Below are 16,834 nucleotides of genomic sequence, written 5' to 3' on the forward strand. Positions count from 1 at the left end.
CCACCAAACTGATGTCCATGGCAGGTGTTCCATTTCATGTTCCCACCAGTCATGCGCAAGGGCACCAGTCTCCCTACATTCTCACTAATTCTTACTGTTTGTGTTTTGTTGTTGTTGTTGATTTGTCTTTCAGTAGCAGGTGTCCCAGTTCCTGACCATGGTGAGATTCTATGAGAACTATAGGCATTCCTGCCAGATTTTGACCTATTATGTTGAAATTGTTGGCCACTGGGTATGCTGGTTCAGTACTTTATCCTTTTTTTCTTCCTAAAGAAGAATAAGGTCTAAAATTGTATGAAATTTTATTTCATTAGCTAATTAATCTTTTTTCCAATGAAACTGAGGGCTTGGAATTTGAAGGATCATTTCAAAACTTGGATTTTGATCAAAATTTTGATTACAGGTTTGTCATAAAACTTGAAAGGCTTTTTCAAGTCTAAGAATTAGGCACAGTGTGTTTTTCTTGTTGATAATCTCTGTGTCATAATGCAATACTAATTAGACAGATTTGTTGCAAACCATTGTTTCTACATAATGATGCTAAAAAAAGCTTTCAGTTTTCATGGAGTCTTTTCAGTTTTCATGGAGTCTTTCTGAGTGTCTGATTTTTTATAAGATGGCATCTTTTTTGTCTTTTTTAGTTCAGGCTTTTTTTTTTTTTTTTTCTCCTACTAAAACACCAAAATGGTGAAGCAAATTAGTGTTCATGGTTAGAAAACATTTAACATTTTCATACACTTAGTATTTAGGCTGTGAATTCACTAACATCTTCCATTGGCAGGCTTGAATTTGGAAACTATTTGCTTGATTAAACAGAATGTAAGTAATAATTCCATTTAACTTCCAATTCATGTGGACAGTGGTTACCATTATGAATCCAGAAGAACTTCCCAGGCTACAGTAATGTGATCATAATCCCTCTGGACCAGGGTTTCTCAGCCTTGGCCCTGTTGACGTTTTGGGTTGGCTAACTGTTGTGGGAGGGCTCTTCGTCTATTATGGGATATTTCACAGCCTTCCTGTCCTCTACTCAGTAGATGCCAGTAGCATCCACATCCACCCTGTGTTTTGAACAACTAAAAACGTCTCCAGATATTGTCAAATGTCTCCCAGTGAGAACGTTGCCCCCGTTGAGAACGCTGCTCTGGGACAGTGTGGGAGAGAATAACAAAAACTACTATTTTGTGAGGATCTGCTCCATGTTAGGCTCTTTGCATACGTTGATGTTTAGAATTATCTGGCAGCATTGGTATTGTTAACTCCTTATGGTAAACCTATGTTCAGAGATACTCTGTGGTTTTCTTATGATCACATATCCCTTTCCTGGACTCAGTTCATTTTTGTTTTTTCCTTTGTCAGTATGTAGTATTACTAGCTATAGTGGGTCAGAGAGCTGGGAGTCCTCAGCGATCCCTTTCCTTCCCTCCCTTTCCACATCAGATCTGTTGCCAGTCCTGCTCTCCCCTCAGTCCAGTCAGTCTGCTTCCCTTCAGTCTGCTAGATCTGTGAAAATGGGCTTGTAACCGGTTTGCTGGCATTTCTTTTTATCTTCCTTCATTTCTTTTTTAATTCTCCCTCATTGAAACCAGAGTAATTGGTTTTTCTTTTTCCCAAATGTGTCTCTGACCCTTTGGCCTCTATGTGAAAATGTTTCCTATGGTATTTGGTTGCTGTCAGATTCTTTAACAGGACCTAACAAGACCTTGACTGGTGTGGTCTCTTAGGTTTCCTGTCTGGTCTCAAATCTTGCTCTGTTTGGCTTTGCCTCCTCTGTGTCAGCCATGCTGACTTTGCTTCGGTTCCTCCTGGGTGCTGTGCTTTCTCTTGACATGGACTCTTTACACGTGCAGTTTTTGTTCTGTCTAGTTGACTTCCTGTTCGTACGTGTCTCACCTTTCTCATTCTTTCAGGGAAGCCTTTTTTATCTCTGTGATTGTGTCATCCCCTCTGTTAGGGCCTCACATTGCCATCACAACTGTAACTCGACTTTTTTTGTTGAACATCCCTGTAGTTAATGCCTGTCTTTCCCATATCATTCCATGTTATTGGAATCATGTCTGCTTCTGCTCACCATTGTGTCTTCACTATCTGTTCTACATTTTAGTACACAATAGCGTCTGATAAATATTTATTGTGTAGAATAACATACCTTGAGGCTTGAAATTGAGTGCAGAAGTCTCATTTTTACCATTATACTACATTGCATAGAAAATTCATATATTTTCTGTTGTTTTCATCAATGACTGTTGTTTTGATTTTGCAACAATATTATGTTAAAAACAAGCACGTCTCTTATAATTGTTGTCCTTTTTATCATCAACCTTCTCCACTTTGTTCCAGTACAGACCACATTTGAAAAAATTTCATAGTGGGCCTAACATTGATCTGCAGAGAACTGTCACTTAGGTTTTATCAGAGGAGACGTGTGGTCACTCAGATAGTCAGATCCTGAGACAGGTTTCCTGGAATGTATGGGTAATTTGTAGTGTGCAGGATCCAGAATTAAATATATAAGTTTTTAAATTTCAGAAGTAGTGATTTTTTTTGGAAGTTCAGATGCTTAAAAAAATAGCATGATGAGAATATATTAACTATTAAGTTGGCTGAATAAAATTAGCAGGGTTTTAATGGCACCTTCAAAAAAACATTTGTCTGTAATTTGAATATCAAATACTTAGAGTTACACATAAGCCACTGCTACAGTGGAGAATAATCTTGAGTTCTGCCTGTAATTCCTACCATTGTTCCTCTTGCAACAAAGACTTTAGGGAGGGATCAGGAAGTTTTTACTTCCTGGCATAGTATGCATGACCTAAGAAAGCTGTAGATGGAAACATTGGAAAAGTAAACTTATAATTAGGCAATATCGATATTGTAAAATAAATAAATAAACAAACAAACCTTGTTGAATAGTCTTCTGAAAGGTGTTTTACAGACCAAAATGAAACAGAGCACCGTTCCTGTGCTTGTCAGTAGTTTAATAGTAAATTACCTGTATAGCAAAAGAAGAATGGCAAGGAGTAACTAAAATGTTCCCTGATCTTTTAGAGATTTTAGACATGGAAATAGTCTAATGAAAAATGTTGCCAGTTTTCTGTCAAAGCTAACATTAAAGTTTATTTACTTGGATAGTAAATAAAAGGATGTGGAATTAAAAACTGTCCTGGATTCTGGTCACTGATAGGTCAAATCTCTAGTGCTTCTTATGGCATCAGTAATATCCACACTTTAATTTTCAGTGTTTAAGATGAGGTTTTCTTAATTCTGTGATTCAGCGTGATTTCTTCTCTTTCCTGATGGCATGATAACTTGTGTGTATGGGTATTTTCTTCCTTGAAGAAAACAATCACTTACAAAAGAATGACTCATTTTTGTCTCACAAAAGCTGTTATCTCTAGTAAGTTAGTTTTAATCCTCAGATGTTTCGTGAGGGGCAAAGATGAGTCAAAAACAACATAAGGACTTAAATCATCTGGGAGTGAATGATTTGTTATTTTATTTCATAAGATTTTAATATGGTTTTAATGGAATTCTGTTGGGTTTTCTTGTCCTGTTTTTTTTTTTTTAACAGGTTTTGTTAGATAAATTATGATCTATTCAGCGTATCTATTTAGCTGCTGACTTTCTAGTGTCGGAGAGAGCAATTTTTAGAAATAGAGTTTGTCAGCTGAGTTGCTATAGCGGGATGTATTTCATTTGAGATTTTTCTCTCAACTGAAACTTAAACTTAATGGTTATGTAATCATCAGGAGGCAACGTATCAAGAGTGTTAACTGTATTGTGTATGTACTTAGGTGGTGGTTATGTGAATAACTGAAACATGAGTATATTTCTCATCATTTCATAAAGCTAATACTTGAAATTAGTGTTCTTTTCAATAAGCTAGGTGATAGTAATATTGGTTCATTATGAACTCTGAGCGTTTTAATTGTCAAAGAGGTAGATAATATGGTCCTTCACATAGTTCGAAAGGATCGGGTGAAGGCCAAAACCACAGTTCATTTATTTCGTCTTAATATGTCATTTGTTTTGTCTTTGCCAGTGGGCTTTAGTTTCACTTCGAAAAACACTTCCTTGTTAGTCTTGGTTTTGAGTGATCTGAAATTAATTTTGAAAATGTATGGAATCAGTTTCCTTATTTTCTTCTTGTAACAAATTATTGTGACTATTTTAGCGTCATAATAATGCCTTGTTTGAATGGCGATTAGTGGTAGAAGAAACAGGATTCAGAAAGTTTCTTCTAGCCAGGATGTCATTGTGTACCAGAGAATATAAAACAAACCTATGAATCCCTTTTTCTATGATTTGTCATGGTTTTAAAAGTCATTTTGTGTATCATCTCTTGATGCTAATCACGTTTATAGATCGTAAGCTAGCTTTTTAATGTTTACTCTAAATTTAACAGCTATTTATTGATTCCCTACAGGTTTCCCTCGAGCCCTACTTTTTTATATTACAAATAATGCTAATGTACTTGGTTATCCAGTTTTAGACCAGAAGTATAATAATAAAAGCAAACTGGAAGTGAGGAAACAGACAACCACAAGAAAAAATGCTTATAGCAGTGAGAATTGACAGCTGGCTTAGTATAGAGAGCAAAGAATGAGATGGAAAAATGGGGAGAAAGAATAAAAAATCATGGACCTCTTTGTGGATGTAGCTAGCATAGAAGCTACCAGCCCTCGAGAGGGTCATTCCTCAGTTATGATACATTATATTACTTATCCCAGTAATTATTCTATATTATCAGGAAAAGATTAAATTAAGTTCTATGTATTACGTTTTATTTGTTTTCCATAATAACATTCTTTTTTTTTAATATGAAATTCATTGTCAACGTATATTATGTTTTACATGGAAGGAAAGTTGATAATACTATTTGGGAAATTGCCTTTCAAAATGACTGCAATGAGAAATGTTTTTTATACTTAAATGGAAAACCCTTACCTACTTGGAAATTTCCTGTTCAGAAACGCTGACTCTAGCAGTTTATAATAATGGTTGTATTCTAAACATCAGTCATAATATGATTATCACTCACATTATTGTCAACTACCAGTCACTCTCTAATAAAACCCTGACTTCTTTCTTTTCCTCCCTTGACAACTCATTCAGGAGGCTTAGCTTCCTGAGGGAAGGTGATCAGTATTTGAAAGGAATGATTAAAATAGAAGAAGCTGTGACATGCTTAAAACACACTTTCTGGTTTGGAAGAGTTGTTGGCGAGGGGAAGAAAGACTAATGGTGCGGGAGAAGAGGAAGTCCTGAGTGCCATCTGTAAGCTCCCTGCAGGGTGCGTCGTACCCAGAGAGTATGAAGTGGGGTCGGGGCCCAGCGAGTGGACGACGGGGCTGTTCCCACAGAGGCACAGGTGCCCTCCAGTGCGGCAGGGGGGAAGGAGGAGGAGCCAGCGTTTGCTGGGGGTCAGTAGGTCCACTGGTGGGAAGATGAGGAAGTTCTTGTCTGACTTTTCTTTGAGGTCTTCTACCGGGAGTGAGAGGAAGATTCGTGGAGCATCCAGGGCTCGATGGTGATCGAGCCACTGTGCACAATGGGAGGTTTTCAGAATGGTGTTGAAGAGCCAGTTCCGCTTGTGAGTTTATAGTGAAACCGACTGCAAAATTTAATGACTTTTCTATAACACAGCAACCAGGGCATACGACCAGAGCAGGACGGTGGTTGATCACATTCAGATTAGACCAGACTAAAATAATACTATTGGATTTAGTCATTAGAGATAATGGACTGGAGCTGAAAAGGAGTGGTTTCATTTTATTATTAATTTTCAATCACGTATTATGCAGTTGACATTTGAAATATCTGAATTCTGTATACTGTTATATACCTATTTTTGCACAGTGGTTAATGATATTTAAAAAATAATATTATTCTTGGAACATTCTTGAAAAAATGTACAAGCAGAGCCTCTGAACAAAAGCAGCTTGTTACTGCTATTTATAGGTTAAATCTGTACCAGTCACTTTTCAGTCAGAGAAACAGAATAAAAGACAGAGACACAGGCTTCTTACAGGGGTTTGAACTTGTACAGTTGTGGGAGCTAGGTAAGCAGTCCACTTCAGGCTCTTGTGTTTGTGTCTTTGTGTCTTTGAGCCCAGAGGCAGGCACTTGGGAAGGAAAAAGGAATGTAAAGAGACTGAGACCAAGAATAAGCTGGAACCCACAAGCATGAGCCGGGGCTCTCAAGGGTGGGCAGGAAACACACATCCGTTCTTGTTGCCTCTGGCCTTGGTAGTGTGGATATCCTGTAGACTAGGCCAGGAGCTACATACACACGTCTGGCCCAGAGCTCAGAGAAGCTGAAGGGAAGGGAGGCAATGGGGGAGCAGGTGCAGATCCAGCGGCTGCCTCATACAGGAGGCGAACCAGCAGATAAGTTGACAGTGTATACTGGACAATGGCTGGACTTCGTCTCTGTTTTCGACGTCTCCTGTGAGAGTTTCTCCCATTGCCCACCTTGACCAGAAACACACAGGAAAGGGAATTCTGGAAAATGTCTCTCAGAGTAGTCAAATTGACAGTAACCACACCCATGGCTTTTTACTTCGGCACGTCTCCTTAAGCTGTATTTAATCTCCAAACAAAGAAAGTTAACAAAATCGTGCTTCTGTCTAACATGATACAACTGTCCCACATACAACCAAAAATATGCTAACTCTTTCCCCACAATAGAACACAAAGCTACTTCTGGATTTTTAAAATTAAAAAAAATTTTTTTTAAGTTTTTGTTTATTTTTGAGAGACAGTGTAAGCGGGGGAGGGGCAGAGAGAGAGGGAGACACAGAATCCAAAGCAGGCTCCAGGCTCTGAGCTGACAGCTCAGAGCCCGACACAGGGCTTGAACTCACAAACTGCGAGATCATGACCTGAGCCGAAGTCGGACGCTTAACCGACTGAGCCACCCAGGCACCCCTGGAGTTTTAAAAATTTTTACATGTTTAAATTTTTAAAAATGTTTTTAGAGAGAGACAGAGCATGACAGAGAGAGAGGAAGAGAGAATCTTAAGCAGGCTCCATGCTCAGTGTGGAGCCCAGCATTGGGCTGGATCCCACAACCCTGGGATCATGACCTGAGCTGAAATCAAGAGTTGGATGCCCAACTGACCAACCCACCCAGGTGCCCCACAAAGCTACTTTTAATGTACTTATGTTAGATGGTAAAGAGATGAGAGAGGGAAGAGAAGAAAACATTTGGTTAATATTTAAATGTAGATTCACACATACTCGTATCAAAGTAGTGAAGAGATACTGTAATTACTATAGTATTAACTTTTGAAACTGGTTATGTGGTTTTAGCTAGTGTGTATAACCACGTTCCTCCACTACCCGTTCCATATTCCTTTTGCCCTCAAGGTTCCTTGCCTGGCGGGGTGGACCCAAGTCTTCATTCTGAAGGTCTGAGCCATTTCCTAGTGGCCTTAATTTGAGTCGTAGTTTATCTGTGACTTGAATCACAGGCCATGAGAATACTAAGAGGTGCCCTAAAAGATCTCCTACATTCAAGATACACGTCGCCTTGCCTCTGTGAGGTAGTGCCCGACCCATTTCGCCCTTGGTCAGGATCAGTCACTCCAGGCAGGATGGTAACTGCCTTCTTTGCCTTCTGGTTTAGTGGAATGAGGGGTCAGAGCAGCCCCGTGGCCGTGTCACCTTCAGGTGCAGTGAGTCACTGTTGTGTCCCTTGGTAGAAGTGTTCCTCCCTTTGGAACTGACACCTGTATACCAGTAGGGCCTTATGTCGGAGGCATGGGAGCATACGTTTTGCTGGTGTATCATAAGGGCTAATGATAAGATGAGTCTCTCCTGTTTTTTCCCCTAGTTCCCCAGACCTGTGAATCCTGGCAGTGAGAGAGATCCCATCATCGTTTGGATGTTGATTTAGAGCACATACTGCATTCTGGAGGACGTTGCCCTAGCCCCCTAGGGGCCATCTAGCCAGCATTTCTCGTTAAACCTTGAAAAGGCCAGTTTACTGTTCAGTCAGCTAGCTACCTCGGCATGATGGGACTGTGGTGATCATCATTGCATAATGAATGCAGTGGGCGTGGACCCATTGCCACAGTGCATTTGCTAGGAGATTAGTTACTTGGTCACAGGAATGCGTGTGATACCATGGTGACATGAGTCCAGAGATAGTATATTTGGCAAAAGTATTGCATGTAAATCCATCCATATCCAGAGTAAGCGTCTCTTCCAGCAAGTACAGGGTCCTTCCCCTTCCATGACAGAAGCAGTCCAGTGTGCCCAACCTGTCATCAGGTAACTGGTGCCGATCAGGGGCACAGTGTGATCTCTCTTGTTCGTGGATTGGGTCTTCAGCAGTGGCTGTAGCCGGATCAGCTCTGATAAGTGGAAGGTCATGTTGCTGAGCCCACTCCCAACTTCCGTCCCAGCCTGTTCACCCCATTCATAACCTTATTTGGACAAAGGTCGGAGTGGCTAGTGACATAAATGTTTTCACAAAGGCTGGAAATGGCTTTGTACTCTGTATCAGTTTGGAGAGAGATCTGTCCACGTATTTCTTCCCCAGACCTTGTTACTAGTTCTCTGATTGTGTTACGTCCAGGTCCCTGAGCATCCAACCAGACCATCAGCCCTAGATCACAGATTAGTTCAGACTTGTGGCTCTGCCCATCCCTCCTTCCGGGCCGCACGAACCAGATGCTCGGAGTTCTCACTGAGAGGACTTCCTTGCCCCACTGTCCCCACTGCCCTCAGGGCCGTCTCGGTGTGGAGCTGCCATGCTGCCACTGTCCACTGTTGGGTGGTGTCTGTGTCTTGTGCAGAACCATATGTTTACTTGAAAAGTGTTCATTTATAACCTATATTTAGGGGCACCTTGGTGGCTCAGTCGGTTAAGCGTCTGACTTTGGCTCAGGTCGTGATCTCACGGCTCGTAGGTTCGAGCCCCACTTCAGGCTCTGTGCTGACAGCTCAGAGCCTGGAACCTGCTTCGGATTCTATGTCTCCCTCTCTCACTGCCCCTCCCCCACTCACACTGTCTCTCTCTCTCTCTCAAAAATAAGTAAACATTAAAAAAATTTATGATCTGCATTTAAATTTTTGTAATTTTTTTTTTTTTGAGATCCAGAATCTGACCAGTGTTTGTACATTGCATTTGGTTATTATGTCTCCACGGTGTTAGACTCCCCAAGACACCAGCTGCAAGTTCAGGGATCCCCAGGGCTACCCTTTGGTTTGATATTTCACTGCAAGAAGTCACGGAATTCACTAAAAGCTGTTACACTTGCTGAAAGAATACAGATATAAACTCAGTCAAGGGAAGAGGTGTATGGAGCTGCGTCTAGGAGGTTCCAAGCCTGAAGCTTCCATTTGTCCCGTCCCATTGAGTTGTGGACAGGGCGAACTTCTCCCAGCAATGATGTGTGAAATGTGGCCAGAGTATTATCAACTAGGGAAGTGCACCCAAGTGTTAGCATGCAGGGTTTTTATTGGGGTTTGGTCATGTAGACATGGTTTGTTGCTTGTGAGGATGACCTTAGTTTCCAGCCACTCCTGAGGTAGAGTTGATGATGTGTGGCCCAAAGCCCCGAACATAAATCACACTGTTAGTGTAGACTGTCTGGTGTGACCAAAAGTCCCCAGGTAAACAAAGCCGCTCTTACCAGAAGGGACATTTCAGGAGTTTAAAGATAACCTTCCAGGGGCACAGACAAAGGCCAGACCTCTCTTTGGTTAAGGTGACTTTTTTATTTAAAAGCTTCATTGAGATATGATTCATATACCATATAATTCACCCACTTAAACTGTACAATTCAGTGGTTTTTAGCATATTTACAGACATGTAGTCCCTTGAGACTGTCAGTTTTAGGACATTTCTTTCACCTCAAGAAGGAATAGTGTAACTTTTAGCTGTCACCCCCTAACCCTTTCGGCCCCCCCTTGCATCCCCACCCTCAAGGGCCACAGATCTGTTTTCTGTGTCTGTAAATTTCCTCTCTGGATATTTCATGTTGATAGTGATTTTGTGACTGGCTTCTTTCACTTAGCATGATGTTTTTACAATTCACGTTGTAGCAGGTGTCAGTACTTAATTTCTTTTTTGTAGCCTAATAATACTCTGTCATACAGATTTTACACGTTGTTGATCTCTTCATCAGTTGATGGGCATTCACATTGTGTCCATCTTTTGGCCGTTATGAATAATGCTGCTGTAGAGATTCATGTTCCAGATTCATTCCTCCTGGAAGTGGAATTACTGGGCTGTGTGGTAATCCATATGTTTAGTTGCATATTTATTAGTTTGTATTTAATTGTTTCAGGAACTACCAGAATGTTTTCCAAAGAAACTATACCGTTTCACATTCCCACCAACACTGCATGAGGGTTCTAGTGTCTCCACATTCTTGACAACACTTGTTATTATCTGACTCTGTTTTAAAAAATTTTTGTTAATGTTTGTTTATTTTGAGAGAGAGAGAGAGAGAGAGGAGAGAGAGAGAATGAATGGGGGAGGGGCAGAGAGAGAGGGAGATACAGAATCCCAAGCAGTCTCCAGGTTTTGAGCTGTCAGCACGGGGCCCAAAGTCACGAATATTCAGATTACGACCTGGGCCCAAGTCGGACGCTTAACCAAATGAGCCACCCAGGCTCCCCTCTGACTCTGATTCTAGCCATCCTAGTGAGCCTCAAGTGGTAACTTCATTGTCGGTTTGCTTTTTGCATTTCCCTGTGCTAATTGGGCATTTGGGTAGCTTCCTTGGAGAAATGTCTGCTCAGAACCTTTACCTAGTTTTAAATTGGGTTGCTTGTTTTTTTGTTTTGTTTTTTGTTGTTGTTGAGCTCTAGGAGTTATTTATATATTTTGGATATATGATTTGCAAAGACTTCCAGTCTGTGGGCGGCCTTTCCTTCTGTTGACAGTGTCCTTGGTGCACAAAAGTTTTTCGTTTTGATGAAATCCATCCTATCTATTTTTTCTTTGTTGCTGTGACTTGTCATCATAACTGAGAAATCATTACCAAATTTAATGTTAGGAAGCTTTTCCTCTATGATTTCTTCCAAGAGTTTAAAAATTCTAATTCTTAGGTTTAGGTCTATGATCTGTTTTCAGTTCATTTTTATATATGGTGTAAATTAAAGGTCCAAATTTTCTTTTTTTTCTTTTTTTTTCTTTGGCATGTAAACATCCAGTTTTCCCAACACCATTTGTTTAAGAGACTGTCATTTCCCTGTTCAGTGATCTTGGCATCCTTGTTGTGAGTATTTTCAGCATACTTGAGAGGGCTTATTTCTGATCTGTCTGTTCTATTCTGTTAGTCTGTTTGTCCATCTTTATGATAATATTACATTGTTTTGGTTACTGTAGCTTTGCAGTAAATTTTAAAATCAGGAAGTATGAGGGACACCTGAGTGGCTCAGTTGGTTGAACATCCGACCTCAGCTCAGGTCATGATCTTGCAGTTCATGAGTTGGAGCCCCGCATCGGGTTCTGTGCTGACAGCTCAGAGCCTGGAGCCTGCTTTGGATTCTGTGTCCCTCTCTCTCTGCCCTTCTCCAGCTCATGCTCTATTCTCTCTGTCTTTCAAAAATGAATAAACGTTAATTTTTTTTTTTTAATCAGGAAGTGTGAGACCTCTACCTTTGTTCATTTTCAAGATTATTTTGTCTGTTTGTAGTCCCTTGAGACCCATCGTATGTGAATTTTAAGGTAGATTTTTCTCTTCCTGCAAAAAACATTATTGAGATTTTGATAAGCATTGTGTTGAATCTCTAAATCACTTGGGTAATCTTCCCCCTCCTTTCTTTTATCTTATGTTTTTTAATGTTGTAACTGTTTTACCACATTTTTCTCATTTATTTGGAAGAGGTTCTCAGAGTTGTAAAATTTATGATGTATGAACTTGAGCTTGAATCATCCCATCTGCTTTCTTTAGGACTTTTTAAATGATGAAGAGTTTTATTTTCATACCTTCTTTTCTTTCTTCACCTCCTTTCTTCTGACAAGGTTTTTGCTTTTTTTCCTTCTTAGACTCAATTCTCCACTCTGTGTTAACATTCTGTCCATTAAAACATTTTTTTGTTGTCAGATAGGAAGATGGTGGGCTGAAGATCACAGGAGATGTGTACATGATTAATAAGTTGAAAACATTTTCGATCAAATCCCACAGAGAAGATAATGGGAAAAATTCAAATAATTAGAGGGTGTAGGAGGAGAGGATTGTAGTTGTGTTGAAGCATCAGTTTTGTATTGTGTTAAAAAATTATGCAGATTTAACAGACAAGACTGTCCTCTATTTAATTCAATACTATGAATCAATCAGAGAAGTTTGGCAACGTCCATGAAACATAGATTTAAAGTATAGAAGCACTATCTTCTGTATACAAAAGATTTGATTTGAATTGAATCAGGGAATTTTCCCTGATCACTCATGAACTGGTTTTAATAACAGTGTTTTTATAACAGTGTACATGTGAAGGGACAGTTGCATGTGGAGGTATGTATTCTGCTTCATTAATATACTTTAGAAAAGATCGATACCTGTTAGATGTCTGTGTTGTCTCTGATAAGTACCTTAAGTCATTTGGGTGTATTTATTCTAGATGACATTTAAGATTTCTTCGAATTCTCTGTTCTGCTTCATAGACTATATTTAAAATACACCCTTTCTGTCTTTTAAAGGTGGATTTCTTTTCTTTTTTTTTTTTTAATGTTTTATTTATTTTTGAGACAGAGACAGAGCTTGAGCAGGGGAGGGGCAGAGAGAGAGAGGGAGACACAGAACCCGAAGCAGGCTCCAGGCTCTGAACTGTCGGCACAGATCCCAACGCGGGGCTCGAACTCATAAACTGCGAGATCATGACCTGAGCTGAAGTCAGATGCTTAACTGACTGAGCCACCCAGGTGCCCCTAAAGGTGGATTTCTTAAGTGAGAGGGGCTCCCTGAATGTCATATACTCTTCGTTTTTATAGTCAGATAGGCCTACATTGGATTCTTGCTCCTGTCTCTTAATAGCTATGTGATTTTGATTATTTAGTCTCTCCTAAGCTTTTTTTTTTTTAATGTTTATTTATTTTTGAGAGAGAGAGCACAAATGGGGGAGCGGCAGACAGAGAAGGGGACAAAGGACCCAAAACTGGCTCCGTGCTGACAGCAGTGAGCCCAGTATGGGGCTCAAACTCATGAAGCATGAGACCACGACCTGAGCCCAAGCCGGATGCTCCACCTACTGAGCCACGCAGGCACCTTAAGCTTTGTATTGTAATCTAACAAGTGACAGTGACAATTCATTCCTATGTTGTAGGGATATTTGGATGAGAGAGTACTTAAGGTCTCTATTAGTACCTAGCACATGGTTGGTCACTGTTATGAAAATAATTAGTGACTAGTTCTGATATTTTTAAATGTTATATGTTACGGTCGAGATAAAGGTCTGAAGTTAAAATAATAATTTGTAAGTCAGGGCAGTTCACATAAATAGACAAAGTTGACACAGTAGAGAGGTATAAACAAGGATCAATAATGGAGAAAAAGTAGAAGATAAAAAATAAATTCTAGTATAGAAAAGGAAGCTATTGTGCTCAGACAGATACCTTATATCTAATAATTAGTACCTGGTTTCTGATTTTTACCTAGTTCTATCAATAATGACATCTTAGAAATCTTCTGTTTACATTCCGTTCTCTTTTCTATTCTTTTCTTAAATTTCTTAAGGTGGATGTTGACATCATTAATTCGCATGAGGCCTTTCTTCTTTTTTCTTTCTTTTTTTTGTCTTCCGATGTAGGTGTTTGGTGCTGTAATTATCACTTTAAGTACTGCTTTAGCACCATCCCACAAATTCTCATTTTTTTTTTTAATGGCAGTTCAAAATACTTTCTGATTTTTCCTTCCTTCCTTCCTTCATTCCTTCCTTCCTTCCTTCCTGCCTTCCTTCTTTCCTTCCTTCCTTCCTTCCTTCCTTCCTTCCTTCCTTCCTTCCTTCCTTCCTTCCTTCCTTCCTTCCATACATGTGTTATTTGGAACTGGGCTATTTAATTTCCAAGTACTTGGCAATTTTCCAAATGTATTTCTGCTGGGATTTCTAATTTAATTCCATTGTGTTCAGGGCACATACTTTACGTTACCTGAATCCTTTTAAATTTATTAGGAATTGTGCTATAACTAAGAATGCCCTCTATCTTGGTAAATGTTCTTTGTGCACTTGAGAAGAATGTTTATTTTGCGGATGTTAGATAGAATTTCTGTCGATGTCAGTTAGGTCAGAGTTTTGGATAGTTTGTTCAAGTCTTGTGTGCCTGTTGATTTTCTCCTTGTTCCATCAGTTATTGGGAGAATGTGTTTAATTCTCTGACTACAGTTGTGGACGCGTAGTTTTCTGCAGTTCTGTCAAGTTTTGGCTTCATGTATTTTGAAACTCTGTAATTAGGTGCATAAATTTTGCTATTGTTATTCCTCTTGATGGTATGACCCCTTTATCCTTATGAAATGATCTTTTGTGTCCTTCGTTTCTTTGCTTTGAATTCTATTTTCTCTGACATAAATGCAGCCATTCTAGCTGTCTTCAAATCTTTGTAACTGTCTGATAAGATCCAAGCATCCTGCTATTGCTTTGTATTTGATGATGAAAAAGAAAGAGTTCACTTTTGGTACTTAGTAGACTAAATAGAACTTTGAACTTAGCCTAATGAGAGAAAAACAGAAGTTAGTGAGCAATTATGATACAGTGTGGTCATGAAACTGATAGGAGTGCAGTACTAGAGGGTCTTGGGAGATCCAGGGATGTTCTTTTGTGGAGGTGACAGCTAAATCTAAGCCTCAGGTTGGAAAATGAGTAGCAAATGGCTAAACTGAAGGCAGAAATTGGTCAGAGAGCAGTATGTGCAAAGCCTGAAGGTAACAGTACTTTTGGGTTGAAAACAGGAAGACCAGAGCATAAAGTTCAAGTAAGGGTGTGATCGGATGTGACTGGAAAGGTCATCAATGCCAGATTATGAAGAAAATTGTAATAATAATGGGGGCCCACATTTGTGAGTCCTTATTGTGTGTCAGGCATGCGTTGAGAGGATTAAGCAAGATAACCCTGTTCAGTAGATAGTATTGTTACAACCGTTGTGAAATGAGGAAATAAAGTGTGCGGAGAGCACAGAGAGATTAAGTAACTTGCCCAAGGCTCTACAGACAGGAGACAGAACTTTGCCAGGGTCATTCTATCTGTGTCTATGATGTAGTAGGCAAACCAGAGTTTGAACTTGATCCTGTTCACAATGTGGAGTTCTCTGAGGATTTTAAGCAGGGACATAAATAAAATAAGTAAGTAAAATTTGTGTTTTAAAAGCATCCCCCTGGCTACAGTTTATGTTGGGGGAGATGGGGAGAAGCTGCCTGGAGAGAACAGTTGAAAAATGTTTATGTTCTCTATGGAGCGTATGCTAATTTTAAAATGAAAGTAGTTCTTAACCTCTCTGTGGTTCAGTTTCCTGATCCGGTAAATGGAAATGATGATGGTCTCATTCTCACAGGAGCATAAAACAAATTGCATAAAATTGTACATGGTAAATACTCAGTCAACTTCAGCTGTGATGATGATGATGATGATGATGATTGATTGACTTGAAAATCAAGCTTAAATGTTTAATCACGTTTTTCTTCTTCTTTTTTTAAATTTAAAAGTTGTACCATGGAACTTACAGATATGTCTTTGGTAGCTGCAATACAATAAAACGTTAACCACCTCCCTTCTCCCCACTACTGTTATTTTGGTTTTTCAGTTTATGGGAAAAACAGATGGAGACTATTATACCCTAGATGACATGTTTGTCTCCAAAGCAGCTGAGAGAGAACGTTTTGTTGCAGAGGAAGAGAACCAGAGGAAAAAAGCCATTGCCGAGCATCAGAGTCTCGCTGCCCGAATGGAAAAATGTCCCTACTGTTTTGACAGCTCTCAGTTTCCCAAGCACCTTATTGTTGCGATAGGTGTTAAGGTAAGAAATACCACACTCATGGCCCCGAGGAAGTGACGTAGTGCTGTGTCCAGATTTGTCTCTTTCTTCAGACCCTTACAGGATTTTAACATGTCTGGTCTTCTCTTACTCTGTGTTGCAAATAGTTTTCTTTTCTGACTTCCTGTGATTCTTAGACTCTTCGCTAGAGCAGCATAAAAATTTAGGTGACTTGAAGCTCACATTTTGTATGATTCTCCTCTTTAGAGGAGCAGCACTGGGCCTGAACTTGGGAGCCCAGCCGCCTGAACCCAGGTTCTGGCCCTGGCATTGGCCAGCCGTGGGACGTCATTTTCATGGTTGGCACTTGATTCTTAGTATTCAAGTCACTTCAGAAATACTCCGTCTAAAGCAGTTGCTGCTTCTTCCTTTACTTTCTCATAGAACCTATTTGTTTCTTCTTAGAATATCTGATAAATTGAAAATTTTTACCTTATTTTACTTGTGTATTAAGTCTCTCTTCTGATAGGCTGTAAGTTCTGTGAGCACCTAGATAACTCTCACTCATCATTGTGCACCAAGCATGAATTCCTTTGTTGACCAAACATATATCCCATTGTATATCAAGAGTGTATGTTCGTAGTCACTTATTTTAATAAATATTAATGATTGCTTAATTACTGATAATTGTCACTTATTTCAATAAATATTCAGTGAGTTAACTCTTGTATTGATTAATTATTGTGTACCCGACATACACCAGACCGTAATTAGTTTCTAGAGAAAAGTAGACTCAGAATCAGAAGTACTTGTGGAGCTTGTATTCTAGTAAATAAGGCAGAAAATAAAGTAATAATTGCCCTGATTGAAGAAAGTGTTGTCAGAAAGCAAATAGAGCAAGGGAATGGGACA

General features: G+C 39.6%; 1 protein-coding gene across 2 annotated transcripts in view; it reads left to right on the forward strand.

The window, feature by feature from the left end:
• CWF19L2 (CWF19 like cell cycle control factor 2) overlaps positions 1-16,834 on the forward strand; it is a 149,130-nt gene that overhangs the window by 110,421 nt on the left and 21,875 nt on the right. Inside the window, exon 13 of one of the 2 annotated variants that reach the window (XM_015082097.3) lies at positions 15,752-15,964. The exons of the other annotated variant lie outside the window; for it this stretch is intronic. Coding sequence (XP_014937583.2) covers positions 15,752-15,964 — 213 coding nt within the window. The remainder of the gene's footprint in view (positions 1-15,751; positions 15,965-16,834) is intronic. 2 annotated transcript variants of the gene reach the window in all.

The sequence above is a fragment of the Acinonyx jubatus genome, chromosome D1 (genome assembly GCF_027475565.1).
Source record: "Acinonyx jubatus isolate Ajub_Pintada_27869175 chromosome D1, VMU_Ajub_asm_v1.0, whole genome shotgun sequence".
In the NCBI taxonomy this organism is placed as follows: Eukaryota; Metazoa; Chordata; class Mammalia; order Carnivora; family Felidae; genus Acinonyx; species Acinonyx jubatus.